Here is an 18487-nt window from a genome sequence, read left to right on the forward strand (position 1 = left end):
GGAAAATTGTGTTGACCACAAAGGTGCAAAATAAACATGAGTTTTCGTATTAAAAGGAGAGGAGAAATTTAAGTTGGCAATTCTCGAATTTGAGAAAGAATGGACATGACAACTTCAAATGAAAATTAGGGAGCAAGGGCATTTTTCATCTTATTAAGGCCTTTTACAATTAATGGGGTCAGGCCTTGTGGAAAACTCTCTTTGAATTCACTGGCCCCCAGAAATTTGATCCTCAAAAGCATACAAGCTATAACATAAATCGATGGTGTGCAACAGGACAATCTCATTGAAGACTAGAGTCAAACACAGCTTTGTCCTTTTTCCAATGATTCTCTCATTTTTTTTCTTAGATGTCCCTCACCTCTAATAATAATTTTTAGAACTCATAGAAAGCTGTTCATCCTGTGACAATTACATTCCAAACTATGGTGGCTGAGCCGCAGTGTCCTGACGGCGCTTGCATCTGTGTATGTTTTTAAGTCTGTACCATCAACTAACTCAAGATGAGAGAATGACAAGACAACTTCTTTCCTTTGTGGTTCCTACTGCTGTTATCTGCTACTGTGCTGGTTGTTTTCTTGTTTATTTTTATCCTTGTTACGCACCTTTGTGTTTTAGTGTTCAGCTGCCTGATTGGCAGTCAAGTTTCTGCATTTGTTGGGGCTTTCATTACAAGGTATAGCATCACTATGAAAACCAGTGGTCTTCATTTTTCACTCATCGCACAGTTGTTAGCTCCTGAAAAGATTTATTTGATTAGTCCTCAAGGTTCCAGTTTTTCACCGTACGCAATGTGTATAAACCTACTCAATTCAAGCTCTTGCTCATGAAGTACCTGCACCTGTACATTTCTGTGCTTTTTTTCTAAGAACTTTATTCCTTCTCTCCTGGGATGAGAGAGTTGTCCAATTAAGAGAGGCTAGACAGGGTTTATATTCCTTAGAATTTGGAAGAATGAGAGGTGACCATAATGTTCGTTGTCTGTTACATTGTTCAATATGCATAGAAACTCTTAATTGCTGCATCCGAGCAGGTCCTTTCTATAAAAAAACTATGATGGTATACATTAAATCAAATTGATAAGAGATAATAAATACAAAGGATAAATAGATAATAGTTACCACATTGTAAGAAAAAAAGTAGTGTTACAATAGTTCTTTTTTGTGGTGTTGGAGTATCTTATAATTAGTGCAGTAAGGGGAAGTTCAAGAGCCTGATGATAATTAGATATATTTAAGGTGGAGACAAGTAAAATTTGAATGATTGAGAAATTGAAGGTGATGGAGAACTAACACTGAAGAGGAGAGGCCAGCGTGGATGAGCCAAGATCATACTGAAAGGTGGAGCAGGCTTGAGTGGTCTGGAGGCCTGCTTTGACTCTTCTTTCCTTGTGTTCTTTTGTGTTCAGCTTTTTATATCCAGTGGGTAATTCTCCTTCTTGGGGGATAAGGAAATGTTTTAATTATATAAAGAAATTGAAGATTGCCAGCAAATCAGGTGGATGAGCTGAAATATTTCTGAGGATGGCAGTGATGATGCAGACAGAGATAATGGGTGAAAAGAGAAAAAGTTGTCAATGCCCATTTGTGTTGGAAAGAAAGGAGGGCAGAAACTTAAATGTAAAATGAGATCAAAGAGGATGAGCTATAAGATATTCCACACAGAGGTAGGATTTATAACACAGAAAGAGCTTCCTTGGCCCATTTTGTCTCTGCCAACCAGGTAAGTCCCATTTCCATGCATGTAGCTCATATCCCTCTAAACCAGTGGTTTTCAACATTTTTCTTTCCACTCACATACCATCTTAAGTAATCCTGAAACCACAGGTGCTCTGTGATTAGTAAGGGATTACTTAAAGTGCTATGTGAGTGGGAAAGGAAAAGTTTGAAAACCATTTCTCTAGACCCAATTGTTACTGAAATATTTTGCTTGAGAAACCGGGTATATAATAAGTCAATTAGGTATGATTAAATCAGTGATTTTCAACCTTTTTTCCCCCCAACTCATATACCCACCTTAAGCAATCCCTTACTAATCACATGCACCTATGGCATAGGAATTACTTAAAGTGGTATGTGAGTGGGAAAGAAAAAGTTTGAAAACCACTGCTCTAATCCCTTCCTCTCCAAGAACCTGTCAGAAAGTCTTTTAATTGTTAGAATTGTCCCGAATCTACCACTTCCACTGACAGTTCTTCCACCCTCTGTGGGGAGGTGCTTCTTGGCTGCCTTTTAAATCTTTTCCCTCTCCCTTTGCCCTCTGATTTTAGATTCCCTTACTCTGGGGGGAAAAAAAACCCATTGACTATTTGGCTTATATATTTCCATTATGATTTTATAAATCTATGAAATGAACCCCTTTAGCCTCCTACACTCCCAGCCAATTGAATCTCTCCTTATAATTTAATCTTGCTAGTACTGGCTACATTCCTGTGGATCTTTTCTGCAACCTTTCCAGCTGAATCATATATTTCCTATAGCTGGGTGCAAACTTGAACAATAATCTAAGTGTGATTTAGAGTTGTAACATGATGTTCCTTCTCCTGTACTCAAGAAAACACGTGTGCCAAATGCCTCTTTCTCCACCTTTGTTGCTATTTTCATAGACCAAAGTAACTGTACCCGCAAGTCTCTTTTATCTGCAACATTCCCCAGGGCCCTACCGTTCACTGTGTGGGTCCTCCCCTCATTTAATTGACTAAAGCACACAGTGCGCTTGTCTGCGCTCAATTCAATCTGCCATTCCTTGGTCCACTTCCCCAGTTTATCTGGATCCTGTTGTAATTATAAGCCCCTTTCATACAGCCAACCCTCCTAGGAACTGGCTAAACTTACCAGGCATTCAGTACCCAGTAAGCCATTTTTCAGTACCCAGTAAGCCATGATTTTCCTGGTTCATCTGGATCTCTTGGATCTAAAGTGGAGCCCCACCTCCAGCAGTGACATCTTGAGTTACGTATAATGTACTCACAGGGCAGTGGAATCGTAGCAGGAATAAAACACTTACACACACTCAATGTATAAAAGACTGTGGGAAAAATCGTGTACAATTTAAAAAGACATACACATTCAATATATAAAAGACCATGGGAAAATCTACCACAGTGGGCTTCAGAATGTTCAAACTTAGGACAAACGCACAGACCAGCTTGTTATTCACTAAACAATAGAATATAAGAACTATTTGCATAGCATTTACATCGTATTAGGTATTATAAGTAATCTTGAGAAGATTTTAAGCATAGGTACGCACTGACAGCACCACCGGCCGTGTGCTGACAGCCCCGCCGGCCACTCTCTGATAGCCCTGCTGGCCGCCCTGTGACAGCTCCACCGGCCGCTCTGTGAAATATATATTTCACAATGCATACCTGTGCTTTAAATCATCTCAAGATTACTTATAATACTATTAGACTGATGCATGCGTGCAGGCACTAATGTCACTAATGGTACCTGGTAGAGCTGGTTGAGCATTCACACCACCACAGAATGATTAATGAGTTAACTCAGCCAGGATCTGATACTACCACCCAATAAGAATTAGAGCCCATTTGAATTTTACTTGCCTTACCCAGTTTGGACTTTTCACATTGGCATATTACTCACTATGGACCGCTGAATTGGCAGGTTCAACCCACTTTATTTGGCCATGCGAAAGGGGCTTCTGATAACCTTCACTGACCACTCTGCCACCAATTTTGCTGTCATCCACCACCCACATCGTTAATGTAGATGATAAATGTTTAACAGTGGACCTAGCACTAATCCCTGCAGTAGCTCACAGACCTGCAATACTATCTTCTACTATCAATCCAGTTCTGTATTCGGTTGACCAGCTCATCCTGGTCATGTGCTCTAACCTTTTGTTTTCTTCGCTGCACCTTGTTTCAAATCCTGTAGTTTATCACGATTTGTTAAACTGACAAAAATCAGGAGTTACACCCTGCAGCTACCTACCTGTGCCTGGCCAAAAAATACCAACACTGCGTTCATAAATGTTCCTTCTAGATTAAATGCCTTATAAAATCAATAGCACTGCCAATTTGTTAAAGGGAGCAGAGGTGGGTGGAGACTGGAAATAACCTTTTCTAAAAATAAAGAGCAGATCAACATGTGATGGGATAAATGAAATAAATAGGTGATGGGGTAAATAGGTGGATAATGAAATATAAAAGTGGAATCAGTATGAATCAGTATGATAAAATAAATAGAGAATTAGAAGCAAATAAACAGAAGAAAATATAAATAAAAAAGAATGTTAAAAACAATTTCACACCTGTTGATCAATTGGGAGGTTAAGAGTGGTCTCGACTAAATATGTTTTGTATTTTGGCATGATTAATGCTGAATGTATTCTTCAGGGAAGGCCAGTCGGAAGAACCAGAAATGGAGAGGACCAGACGAGAACATCCGAGCTAACCTTCGTCAGTATGGCTTGGAGAAATTCTACGTGGATGTGTTTGTTTCAGACGCTTCAAAAAATATATGGAGGAAGGCAAATTTCTTTGATGCTATTATTACAGATCGTAAGTTGATATTGGAGAAAACACACTTCACTGAAGTTTTTCTGTATCAAAGGACAGAAGAGGCCAAGCAGTATATTACTTGCTGTTTAATGTGCAGTTTAGTGTTCTCAGATGCCCCACAATCTTGCTTAGCAGTAACCTCAACGCCAATCCAGTTCCACTGTTTCCATGTGTCCTTTGCTTGTTCTCATTTTCTGAGCTTATTCCAGGACTTATTTTCCATTAAACCCCATTCATCCTTACTATCTGTACCCCAGTGTTTTTTTTTACCTTGCTTATTTCTGCACTCCATCTTTTAAAAATGTTAACTATGTCCAGATACCACTCAATGTTTAAAATGGACTTTGTCAAAGTAACTAAAAAATTGAGCATAAAATAAAACAATGTAAACTTCCTTAATTGTTGAAAGTATGGTTGAAGATGCTCTTTGACAACTTAAAGTACTTTTCTTTAAAGCTCCATATGGTATCAGGGAATCCACACGGAAAACAGGATCACAGAAAGGAATTATAAAGCCAGCAGAAAAATAGTAAGTTTAACTTTGAATTAAACATTTAAAATCTTTAAATACAATTGGTATTTATGTCCAAGCACTTGAAGCCTCTGTTAATGACCTAAAGTTTTAAAACATATTTAAACTTTTGAAATTATTCTTGCAATAGTGTTCCTCAAATAATCTTATAGCAGTCTCAAGGATGTATCATGGATGATAGAATCAGACCTGAAATGTTGACTGACCATTCTACCCATAGATGATGTCTCTGACTTGCTGAGTTCCTCCAGCAATAGTATATTGGCCTTCGTACTGAGACAATTTGTGGGCGTTAGTGAGATTACATTTAACATCTCAGAACAGAACAGTTCAACACAGAAACAAGCCCTTATCCACGATATGGATGGTGACCATGATGCCAATTTAATCGAATGCCATCCCCCTTCACATGGTCTATATCTGTCCATTCCTTGCTTGTTCATGTGTCTGTCAAGATGCCTCGTAAATTTTGCAAAGAAAAAAATATACTTCCTATAGAGAGTACAACATAAGTTCACCAGATTGATTCACTGCCGTATGAGAAGAGATAAGGTTGAGATTTTTATTCCCTAGAGTATAGAAGAATGAGGGGAAATCTAATTAAAAGTTATAAAATCCTGATAGAACTGAAGAAATAATTTAGAAGAGCCTAGATTTCCCTGCCTGGTGTGTCGAGTATGTGGCATCAAAGTCTCAGCTGCATCCAGGACTTCCCAATTAATGGTTACTTTGATGTTATGTTCAAGAACCTAGCGAGATGGCAGAAGATGCTCCAGGTCTTTTGATAGAAAAGGAATGAGGCTCTGCTGGCACTTCTGAAGGAGCAATCCTTCCCACGGAGAATGAATGGGTCATTATGGTGCACATGAGCTTATTGTGGATGTGTTCATCATCCTGGCCTGTTAATGAGGATGTAGGGAACTGCATGGACAGCAAAGGCACATTTTGTATCTGGACTAGAAAATGCCAAGTGAAGGTGAAGCTGAGAGTGGACAACAAGGGTTCCATCATTCACCCATCCTCAGTGTTCTCTATCGAGGGAACATGGGCATCTGCGGGAATTGCAAGCTGGAAGACCACAAGACCAAGGACTATACTGAAAGCCAGAGCTGCAACTTGTATGGGGAAGCAGGTCGTCTCTAGAGGGCCTGCATGAAATGTGCCTGCTGACCAGATCCTTACTGCACAACTGGAATATCACCCACAATGCATGTTGCCCTCAATTGTGATGGAGTGGAGACAGTCACTTACCTCTTTGCAGACTGTGGATCTGATAAGAGTGTGTGAAGGATGCAAAGGCCCTTGTTATGGTTCAGCCCCAGCCGCAGCATATCAGAGGACTGATTTACGGGCTGTTCTCGAGGATGCAGAGACAGACATCCAAAGCTACTGTAAGATCAACTTGGTGAAAGATACACTTTAGTCTCCCCAAAACTTGTTGGCCTTCCAGCACACTGAGATGTCAGTGATTAAATGGTGCCTACTGGCACATTCCAGGCTCCATGAGTACATGCTAAAGGCCGCACTGAGGCTTGAATCAGCCACCGCAAAGGCTTTATGAGAAGGGGCCACGTTCCAGTGCCATTCTTCAACTGTCATTGAGGGGCAGAGACCAGTAGGGAAGCCCCTTAAATAACTGAAGGGGAATAACCCCCTTAAATAACTGAAGGGGAATAACCCCAGGGGCCACATTAGTGGCAATTGTACAATGTAGTAAAATAAATGGTCAACACTATAATGTACAATCACAAAATGCATATATGAATATAACACTAAGAATGTGAAAAGACCTTGCACTGTTTTCCTTTGTATATATTTTTTATTGTGAATAAAATTTATTTTTTGGAAAAAGAAACTGGATTATAAGTACAATAGTTAATGGACAATAGTTAATCTTTGCAGATTGTTTTGTGTTGTTGTTAACTTCCACCACCAGGTGGCAGATGCACTCTTATTTCTGGTCATTGTAACTTTTGATTGAGAGCAAGGAACTGATCTGAAATTTATGAATTCAAATTTCTCATTCTTTTGCTTTTTAGAAATAGGAAAAATATGTCCCCAACAAATGCTAGCATTGCTTAAGATTAAATTTTAAGATAATGGTGGGTTTTGCTGATAAATCACCCAGTAGCACTCACATCCACTATAAAGATATGCTTTGAGAGGTTGGAATTAACTTTTATCTAAGCAAGACGTGGACCCACTGCAATATGCCTATCGTCACAAATGTTCCACAGCAGATTTAAGCTCAATGGCCCTCCACTCAGCCCTGGATCACCTGGACAACAGTTATATTTACATCAGCCTCATTTTCACTGATTACAGCTCAGTTTTCAACACCATCATCCCCTTGGTACTGGTCACCAAGCTTCAAATCCTGGGCCTCAGGATCCTACTGGATTCTTGAATTCTCATCAGAAGACCACAGTCCATATGGATCGGTGATAACATTTCCTCACTGGCAATCAACAGCTCCAGGATGTATGATTAGCAGTGGCTCTACTCTCTCTACACACATGACTGGGTGGCTGGGCACAATTCAAATGCCATCTGAAAAATTGCCGACGACACCACAGCATCAGCAAAATCACAGACAGCAATGAAGAAGATGTACAGGAGTGAGATAGATGAGCTATTTGAGTGGTGTCGCAACAACAACCTTGCACACAATGTCAGTAAAACAGGAATTGATTGTGGACTTCATGAAGGAAAAGCTAGGAGAACACAAACCAGCCTTCATCGAGGAGTCAGCTTCTTGGGTGTCAACATCTCTGAAAACCTGTCTTGGGGCCATCATGTCAATGCAATCATGAAGAAGGCACACCAGTAACTATATTTTGTTAGGTGTTTGAGGAGATTTGGAATGTCACCAAAGATTTTAACTGTTCTAACATTGAGAGCATTCTGATCGGTTGCATCACCGGTCTGTTATGGTGGTGTCTTTGGCTTGGCTTCGCGGACGAAGATTTATGGATGGGGTAAAAGTCCACGTCAGCTGCAGGCTCGTTTGTGGCTGACAAGTCCGATGCGGGACAGGCAGACGCGGTTGCAGCGGCTGCAGGGGAAAATTGGTTGGTTGGGGTTGGGTGTTGGGTTTTTCCTCCTTTGCCTTTTGTCAGTGAGGTGGGGTCTGCAGTCTTCTTCAAAGGAGGTTGCTGCCCGCCAAACTGTGAGGCGCCAAGATGCACGGTTTGAGGCGATATCAGCCCACTGGCGGTGGTCAATGTGGCAGGCACCAAGAGATTTCTTTAGGCAGTCCTTGTACCTTTTCTTTGGTGCACCTCTGTCACGGTGGCCATATAACACGATCTTGGGAAGGCGATGGTCCTCCATTCTGGAGACGTGACCCATCCAGCGCAGCTGGATCTTCAGCAGCGTGGACTCGATGCTGTCGACCTCTGCCATCTCGAGTACTTCGACGTTAGGGATGAAAGCGCTCCAATGGATGTTGAGGATGGAGCGGAGACAACGCTGGTGGAAGCGTTCTAGGAGCCGTAGGTGATGCCGGTAGAGGTGGTGTAAATGCATGTGATAGGAATGGACGACAGAGGTCACTGCCATCATGAGCATTAGTCTTCACTCCATTAAGGACATCTTTAAGAGGTGGTGCCTCAGAATCAGAATTGATTGTCATGAACAAGTCATGCAGTTTGCTGTTTTGCAGAAGCAGCATTATAGTGTAAACGTTCGTATTATAAACCATCCTACAACATTACTAGAACAAAAATTAAAACAGTAGCGCACGAAAAGTAAGTAAGGCAGTGTCTTTGGTTCATTGATTATTCAGGAATCTGATCACAGTGGGGAAGAAGCTGTCCTTGTGCCACTGAGTGCTCGTCTTTAGGCTCCTGTACCTTTTTTCCTGATGGTAGCAAATGAAGAGGGTGTGGCCTGGGTGGTGAGAGTCTTGAGGATAGAGGTTGCTTTTTTAAGACATCGCCTCATGTAGGTATCCTCAATGGAGTGAAGTCTGGTGCCTGTGATGTTGGAGGGTGCATTAACAACCCTCTAGAGTTATTCTTCTCCTGAGAGTTGGTGCCTCCATACCAGGCAGTGATGCAACCAGCCAGACTATGCACACTTCCTCTCTTTTTCTCTTTTTTGCACTTTTAAATCTTGTATTTATGGAGTTGTCATTTATAGTAATTCTACATCTTGTTCTGCACAATACTGTTGCCAGTAAACAACAAATTTCATGACACACATTCATGATATTAAGCCTGAGCCTGATTCCTATCTTTCTGGCTATAGGAGAACAGGCATCAGCAAAATAAATGATAGAATTCTGAACCAAATAAGCAAGAGTTTCATGCAGAAACTCAAAATGTATTAGTAAAACCACTGTTCAAATCTTGTGACATTCTGGTTAGTGCACTGAAAGAGAAATTTACAGTGCCCTCCATAATATTTTGGACAAAGGCACCTTTTTTATTTATTTCCTCCTGTGCTCCACAGTTTTAAATATTTAAACAAATAATTCACATGTAATTAACATTCACATTACACACTGTATTCAAGATTATTTGTATACATTTTAATTTGACCAAATAGAAATTACAGTACTTTTTATGCATAGTCCCCTCATTTCAGGGCACCATAATGTTTGGGATATTTGGCTTCACAGGTGTTTGTGAGTACTCAAGTATGTTTAATTGGTTCATTGGTGCAGGAATGAAAGCTAGGTTTGCTTCTAAGCATTTGATCATCTTTGGAGTCTATAGTTGCCATTTTTCAATATGAGGACCGGAGTTGTAAACAATGAAAGTTAAAGAAGCCATTATGAACCTGAAAAACAAGAATAAAACACCAAGAGACATCACCCAAACCTCAGGATTATCAAAATCAACCGTCTGGAACATAACTAAGAAGAAAGAACATAATGGTGAACTCAGTAATTGCTCAGAAATACAGACGCTACACTGCAAGATGCAAACCATGGCAAAGGTGGTATGGTTTGGATCTTGGGCAGTTCTCTTACTCCTCCACACTTTGCTCTTGCCATCACTTTGATGCATGTTATCCTTGGTCTCATCTGTCCATAAGAATAAGACCTTTCTTCAGAATTCTGCAGGCTCTTTTAAATACAGTACTTTTAGGCAAACTGTAATCTGGGCATTCTTTCTGTGGGTAACTATGCATCTTGCAGTATAGCCTCTGTATTTCTGTTCGTGAAGTTTTCTGCAGACAGTTGAAATTGACACATCCACACCTGCCTCCTGAAGAGTATTTCTGATCTGTTGGACATATTGTACATTTGCGGATTTTTCTTCATTATGATGAAATTTTTTTCTGTCATCAGCAGTGGTGGAATATTCCTTGGAATAGCTGTTCCTTTGCGGTTACTGAGCTCACCAGCACACTCTTTCTTCTTAATGATGCTCCAAACATTGATTTTGGTAATCCTGAAGTTTGGACAATATCTCTTACTGTTTTATGTTTTTCAGCCTCATAGGCACAACTCTGGTCCTCCTGTTGAAAAATGGGAACTACGAACTCCAAAGGTGATCATAAGTTTAGAGGGAAGCCTAGCTCTCTTTTACCTGCACCAAAAAAGCAATTCAACATGAGTGAGTACGCACAAACACCTGTGAAGCCAAATCATTATGGTGCCATGAAATGAGAGGACTTTGTAATAAAAAATGCTGTAATTTCTTCATGGTCAAACCAAAATGCGTACAAATAACCTTGAATAAAGATTGTATATTATGGAGGACACTGTAGATGCAGTTCCCTAGCACCAACTGTTAGTTTTGAGCGACTGGAGAAATCAGTAGTTTAGTTTCATGTCATTTCAAATGTTACATGGACAGATTAGAAGATACATGGCAGATGTATTATAATGTATGAGGTTATTCACTAGTGGCAATTATTATCTGAATGGCAAGTAATTTGGAAAAGTGGTGCAGTGAAACCTGGATGTTATGGTGCATGAGTCATTGAAGGTTGGAATGCAGAGATAACAGATAGTGATAAAAGCAAGTGGCATGTTGAACTCTATAGCGAGAAGTTTTCAATGTGGAAGCGGAGAGGTTTCACTGTAGGTGGACAAGATTTTGTTGCAGCCACACCTCGAGTATTGAGAACAATTTTGGTCTCCTCCTCTGAGGAAGAACATTCTTGCTGTTGAGGGAGTGCACTGAAGATTGACTGGACTGATTAGTGGCAGCACTAATGTGTGAATAAAAACTGGATAGACTAGGGTTATGCTCATTGGAACTTGGAAGAATGAGAGGGAACTCATTGAGACATACATTTCTGACAGGTCTAGACAGGTTTGATGCAGGATGAATGTTCTGGATGTTGGGACAGTCCAGAACGGGGGAACACCTTCAAAGGATAAGGGGTAAGCCATTAAGGACAGGTGAGAAGAAACCTCTTTTCAAGAGTTGGGAACTCCTGGAACTCCCTACCACAGAAAGTTGTTTAGGCCAGTTCATTTGCAATATTTAAAGGGGAGTTGGATGTGGCCCTTATGGCTAAAAGGATCATAGGGTATGGATATAAAGCATGATCATATTGAGTAGTGGTGCAGGCTTGAAGGGCTGAATGGCTGACTCCTGCACCTATTTTCTATGATTATGATCACAAGATAAAAGGAGAAAAATTAGCAATGGTGTCTGGAAGGATGATCAAAATCAATTTATTCATGGAGTGGTGGATGAGGGAGTTCTAGAGTTAATTTGGGAGTCTAAGATAATCACCTTCTCCGTTTGTATGGACCTTGTAATGATTTATCTTTAAATAGAAATATTTAGTTTTCAACTTGTCAGGCCTAAAATTTCTTTGTTAAACCAATTCATCGCTCTTCAAAAATGCAAATATTTCTTGGATAACCTTAATTCCAACACCTTTTTCAAAGGACCGTAACTCTTAGAAGCAGAATTAGGATCTTCAGGCCATTGTGTGTACTACACCATTAAAATCATCTGATCTAATTTTGCTTTCAACTGCATTCTTCTTCTTTATCCCCATTACTGATGACACCATTACTAATCAAGAACTTTTCAACCTCTGCTATAAATATAACAAATGACTTGGTCTCCACAGCCATCTGTGGCAGCGAATTCCACAGATTCACCACGCTTGGACTGAAGAAATTTCTCCTCTGTCCAAAGGAAAGTCCTTTTATTTTGAGGATGTACCCTCTGGATGTAGACTTTCCCACTACTAGAAACATCTCCACGGTTATTCCATCCAGGTCTCTTAATACTCTGAATGTTTTGTTGAGAACTCCCTCATCCTTCTAATCTCCAGCTGACTTCAGCCTGTTTTACCTTGTGTTTACAAGTACTCTGAAACCTCATTCATAATAATGAACTGTACCCCACCGAAGTTGGGGTAACCAGCCTATAATTTCCTCACTTTTGCCTCTCTCCCTTTCTAAAGAATTGAGTGGCGTTTATAATTTTCCAGTCCTCTGGAACCATTCATGACTCCAGAGATTCCTGAAAGATCACTATTAATGCATTCACAGTTGCTTTAGCAACTACTTTGAGAACCCTGGGTTGTAGTCTGTTTGATCCAGTTGGTATTCATCTTCAGCCCCTTCCGCTTCCCAAGCATTTTCTCTTCAGTAATATGGACAGCCCTCAATTATGCCCCCTGACTCTCGAATTTCTGGCACGTCATTGTTGTTTTCCATGATGAAGACAGATGCAAAATACCTATTCAGTTCACCTGCCATTTCCTTGTTCCAGCATCATTTCCTTGCAGTCTGATGTCAACTCTTTCCCCTTCTCTTATTCTGGTGTCCTCTTTAAAGTTATTAGCTAGTATTTCACATTTCATCTTTTCTCCCCATATTTGCTTATTTTATTGCCTTCTGTTGGTTTTTAAAAGCTACCCGATCCTCAGGTTCCTGCTAATTTTTCTAATACTGTTTGCCCTCCTTTTATGCTGTCTTTGACTTCCCTTATCAGCCACAGTTGCCTCACTCTCCCTTTAGAATGCTTCTTGTCCTTTGGGATGAAATGCGTCTTTCAAGTTTGTTCCATTCCTGAAACTCCTGCTTGGATTCCCTTCCAATCAATTTTGGGCATACTTCTGTGGTTACCTTTCTTTTTCTTTTTCTTTGGCTTGGCTTCGCGGACGAAGATTTATGGAGGGGTATGTCCACGTCTGCTGCAGGCTCATTGGTGACTTACAAGTCCGATGCGGGACAGGCAGGCACGGTTGCAGCGGTTGCAAGGGAAAATTGGTTGGTTGAACTGTAATACTGATACAATTTCAGTGTGTGATGTTTTCTCATTGAATTCAAAATTACCTTTCAGATTATTCCACGTCATTATTCTTTGCTCCTTTAAATTCCTCATAAATTGCAATGTGTAAGCATTCTTTCCTCTTTAGAATAATGTTATGCATTTTGTTATATCATGGGCAGGGATGTCATATCACAGTAATTGATGATGTGAACTTTGTTAAAATTCAATAAAGCTTTTTTGTGACAGCAAAAAAATCATGACAAGTAAGAACTGGAGTTATAAATCTTCTTAAAAGGTGAGAGTCATCCATATCTTCACCAGATAGGTATTAGGGAAACCAGAGCTGATGACTAGGCTCTTCATGACACATACATACCTCCATACCTCCAGCACTGATGTTGAGCTAGACCCTGGAATTTGGTTGAACCCCTGAAACTTCAGTAAGACTAATGATTACATCTAACAGATTAAATGAGTCATTACAAGAGACTTTTAATATGTTGAAGGATTTTAATTTTCCTATCACAAGATGATTGGCTTTAGTTTTTGTTTACAATAAACAGCATGACATATTTTGGAATTACTGTCTTCAAAGCTATGTACTTAAGAGGTCATTGTGACAAGATGGCACTTATCCTTTATTTCATTCAAAGAGATGCATCTAGCTTATAATGTATGTTTTAAAAGCTGTGAAATTATTATGACACAGAGAAAAATGGAAAAAATATGCACACGATATGAAAAATAATTGTTTTTTTTTTGCCTTTCAGTATTGAAAGTCATGTTCCAGTCTCCATGAATTATCATTTGAGTGATATTTTTGTTGACCTACTGAACTTGGCTGCTGAGAACCTGGTCATGAACGGCCGGCTAGTTTATTGGCTACCTGTACATAAACTTGAGTATATATCAACTTATATTTGCGTTTATTGAAAAATATTCCCTCTTATTTTTGAACTTTATATGAATCTGTAAAAAGAAATCTGGTCTTCACCATTTATTTGATTTTAATGAATATGCTTTTGGATATTTTAATATAATTCAATATCCACTAAGGAAACTATATTTTGAGGTATAGATGGTACTTCCTTGGGACTAAGAATGTAGATATATGCTCTTCAAATATATTATTTTTGCTTTGTCAAAATGTCTTCATCTTGCATGTTCAGAAAATAATTGATGTTAAAAATGGTCCATTGTAAGAAAGACAAGTAGAAGCAGGCTGCGAGTAGAATTTGAAGTCCCGTTTAAGGATCTAAACTAATGCACACACATCCCTGTCTTAACATTTTATTATATTGACACCATATTTCAATTAAGTATTTAATTAAACAGTAGAATATAGACAGATAATACAAAGTGCATTTCTCTTGTGAGATAGATAGTTAGGAGAGGTAAGATTGCACAGTCAAAATGTCAACACTTTATCTGATATAGAATTACAGCAATTCTGTATGGTCAATTCAACATGAAGCATCTACTATTATTGAACTCATACAACACATCTGCACTTCTTTTTATCCAAGACATCCACGATGAGATAAATCAAAATTTTCCAAAAGAATGGAATCAATTGTGTGAATAATTCTTTGAGACAATATCCTAGAGTCAAGATTGACTTGCTTCCATTCTAGTTCTTTGGTTTATGAAGTGACTGATGAGTACAATATGGGTTTGAAGACCCAGTCAGAGGTGAGGTAGGTAGTGCTTGTTGGGACAATTAAGTGTGTTGGTTGAATTGTTGCACACTTCAAATATTTAATTGAGCATTTCTTGTAAAACTTTTTGCAGGAATGATCTTGCATTTGTATATCAGGAACATTTCACAATAAGATTAACTACCAAATATTGTTGTTCAAAGCTTTGGGAGCCTTGGGATGTTATTTGATTCTTGCATTTTCATTCCATGTTATGCAGTGTGTAAAATAATTAATTTATTTGCATTCCAAAAAAAAAATTAAAATGGATATTTCCTTTTAAAATACTCATCAAATGTACAAGGATTTCACAGAATGAAACATACCATAAAATGAGGCTTTCATAGAACACTTAAAGCTACAGTTTTACTCTGGAGGGACAGAGAGATTTGCTCAGATATTACCAATGTACTTTTTTCTATGTTGGAGCCAGTCACATGATAAACATATTCTTTCGTGTAGCTGATTGAATGACTGGTGGGTTGAGATGTTTAAAAGCCTCATGATTTGATTTTTTTATCTTATCATGCAATTGTTACAAGATAAATCCTCGTTTTTGATTTCACTTTCTGTTATTATCAATGGTAGAACATAATTTCCATCAGTCTTAAATCCTACTGGTATTAATTTCAAAAAATATGCAGAAAAGTAATCATTTATTGTTTATTTTGTGACTATTTGCTTGCAATGAAGTTGCAAAAATAAACTTCAGGCCAAGAGTATACACTTGGATTTACATCATTGTAAATATCTGGTTGAAGTCATAAAATGAAAGATTTGCACAATATTTAAAATGGCATTATCCACTATTAGTTATGAACAGAGAAATACCAATCAGCCTGCCAATACTGCATGCAAACTATGACCTGTGCAGTTCACCTTTTTTCTACATGCTTTAAGGAACATATATAAATAGAAATCTGTTTAAAATCTCCATTTTAAAGGAGCCTTATCAACTATGTGGTAACTATATGATTGGAGATTGGACATGCCACAATAACAATTGTTAATAGGGCATTATAATTTTGAGTCTCTTAATATAAGGTATTCTAAATCATACATCTTGGTAGAATGTGCTCAGATGTTACATCTGAGTAAGCCTTACTCTGAGCGTGCAAATCCTGTGTTTAGGTCCCTTGTCACTAATTCATTAACTGGCAAAATTATCTTTTAGCAAAAGAAAATACTGGAGAAGCTCAACAGGTCTGAGTGTATCTATGGAGGAAAATGGGCAGACAACATTTTGGGTTGAAACCTTGCTCCAAGCAAGTTCATCCAGAAGAAGGGCTTTGAGCTGAGATGAAGACTGTCCATTTTTCTCCATGGACACTGGCTAATCTGGTGAGTTTCTCCAATATTTTATTTATTTTTTGCTCTAGATTCCAGCATCTGTATTCTCTTATGTCTCCAAATGATATTTAACTATTCTCACTAGTCAATTTTTGTATTAATCTGGCATGCATTAAACTTCTTTGTCCTTATCCATAAAAATGAGTAAATTACTAAGGACTAAATTCATTATAAATATATCATCAATGTGTAAATTTAAATATTCTTCTGCTGTAGTTTCCCAAAACTCAATACACTGGCTGTCTTCTGATTCCATGTAACCATTCTCTAACTTAAATTATTAAAAAAAAAATTTGGACATACAGCATGGTAACAGGCCCTTCCAGTCCACAAGCCCATGTCGTCCAAATATCCCAATGAACTCATAGCCCCTGTACGTTTTGAAGGGTGGGAGAAAACGGAGAACTCAGAGGAAACCCATGTGGACAGAGAGAGAGAACATACAAACTCCTAACAGTCAGCACTGTATTGAAACCCTGGTCGTTGGCACTGTAACAGTGTTGTGCTAACCATGCTCTCCATGTTTTTGTCTGGTACTGTACTCCTTTGTGAAAAATGATTTGCAATATTGTTATTATTGGTAATAATTTCGATAACAATTTGTGCATTTGTACTCTTAGGTTTCACTTTACCTCCATTTCTTTGAAGATTTGTTCTTTTTGTTTCCATTTTTTAAAAGTTATTTCATGGTTATTTCATGATTGAGGATGACTTGCTTCTGTGGAGACAGAGGAAGCCTTTCTCTACAGATGAGATTGGAAATGCCTGACGAGACAGGTGGGTGTATAGTCTGTGCACCTGTATTGACTGAAATTTCTTTTACCCTCAAACTTTCAAATATTGTGCACTTGTTAAATAATACCAGCTGGGGGTGCTGTAAACCAATGATTCAGCTAAATCAGAAAATAAAATATTGAGTTGTACAACCGAGAATAATATATATATTATTAAAAATATATATATTTATATATCAATAAAAATATATTCATTGATTAAGTTTACATATCTTTAAATGTTATCTACTTAGTCACATCATGTTGAGGAGAATTAACCTTACACCTAATATCTTGGGAGGAAAGATGCTTCATGTTTCAGATACTGCTTTAAAATTATTTATGTATTGTTAATATGATTATGAAGGCAGCAGCGGTTAGCACAGTGCTGTTAAAGCACCACTAATTGGGACTGGGATTCAAATTCTGCGCTGTCTTTAAGGAGTTTGCATGTTCTTCTCGTGACTGCATGGGTTTCCTCCGGGGACTTTGGTTTCCTCCCACCATTCAAAATGTACCAGGGGTTGTAGGTTAATTGGGTGTAATTGGGTGACAAGGGCTCGTGAAATGGCCTGTAACCATCATGTATGTTTAAATTAAAAAAAAATTCAGATAGTGCACATTTAAATCTTTATAGTGCAATGTGTTCTGTAGTTTCAAAGATCATGTGTACTTTAAGTGGCAATAACTGTTCAGCTGCTTCATTGTGAATGAAAATGTATCATCACAAACAGTGTTTACACTTTAATTGCATGTGTCTTTGCACATACAGGTAAGTTCCAGTGGTGAAGGATCATGTCTTTTTTTTATTCCCCACACTTTGCTGCAGTGATGAATTGCTGCTTTTGCTTGTCAAAGGTAAAAGACAACATAGATTTGCAAAATTCTCAATGGTTGTTATTGGTTTGATTCCTTATCTGGCAACTATATTGTGTGACACATCATTGTAAAAGTTTGGACTCTGATCTCTTTATAACTGTGTTTTATTTCTTTGCTTCCATCTCAGTATTTGATTCTCTCACTGGACCATAGGCAGTCAGATTAGGGGGTGATGAGAGGCGATTTGAGATGAGAACACAGTCTTGGCTGGTACTGAGCCAGGAAATTTTACAGTCAAAGCTATTTCATTGCAAATCGAGCTAAATTTTATTACAGAATTGATGGTTAACAGTGATCAATTATACTTGTGCTTTTATATTTTTCATTATTTGAAGGAAAAGATCTTTAAACCTATGACATCACTTCTATGACATACATGGTAGCTTATTTATGAACTGCAAATTGATTCTGCAAACCTAACTACACATTATGGGCTTGATTTTTTTTTAATCATTCTGGCACCGATGAATCTTTGATAGCTGATCTAATTCTGCCAGTGTTAAAATAATGTGTTAAGACTTAATTGGGCT

At 38.5% G+C, this 18487-nt stretch overlaps 1 protein-coding gene across 12 annotated transcripts in view; it reads left to right on the forward strand.

Moving 5' to 3' along the window:
- Positions 1 to 18487, forward strand: part of trmt11 (tRNA methyltransferase 11 homolog) — a 214680-nt gene that overhangs the window by 49259 nt on the left and 146934 nt on the right. For 9 of the 12 annotated variants that reach the window (XR_011340616.1, XM_069886950.1, XM_069886951.1 and 6 more), the window contains 3 exons: positions 4361 to 4525; positions 4982 to 5054; positions 14029 to 14160. Coding sequence is in view for 9 of the 12 variants with exons in the window: in XM_069886950.1 (XP_069743051.1) it covers positions 4361 to 4525; positions 4982 to 5054; positions 14029 to 14160 (370 nt within the window). In the remaining 3 variants the exon portion in view is untranslated. Of the gene's footprint in view, positions 1 to 4360; positions 4526 to 4981; positions 5055 to 14028; positions 14161 to 16984; positions 17083 to 17850; positions 17937 to 18487 lie in introns of all 12 variants that reach the window. The other 3 variants (XR_011340619.1, XR_011340618.1, XM_069886954.1) reach the window with 3 other exon arrangements.

The sequence above is a fragment of the Narcine bancroftii genome, chromosome 6, assembly GCF_036971445.1.
Source record: "Narcine bancroftii isolate sNarBan1 chromosome 6, sNarBan1.hap1, whole genome shotgun sequence".
In the NCBI taxonomy this organism is placed as follows: domain Eukaryota; kingdom Metazoa; phylum Chordata; class Chondrichthyes; order Torpediniformes; family Narcinidae; genus Narcine; species Narcine bancroftii.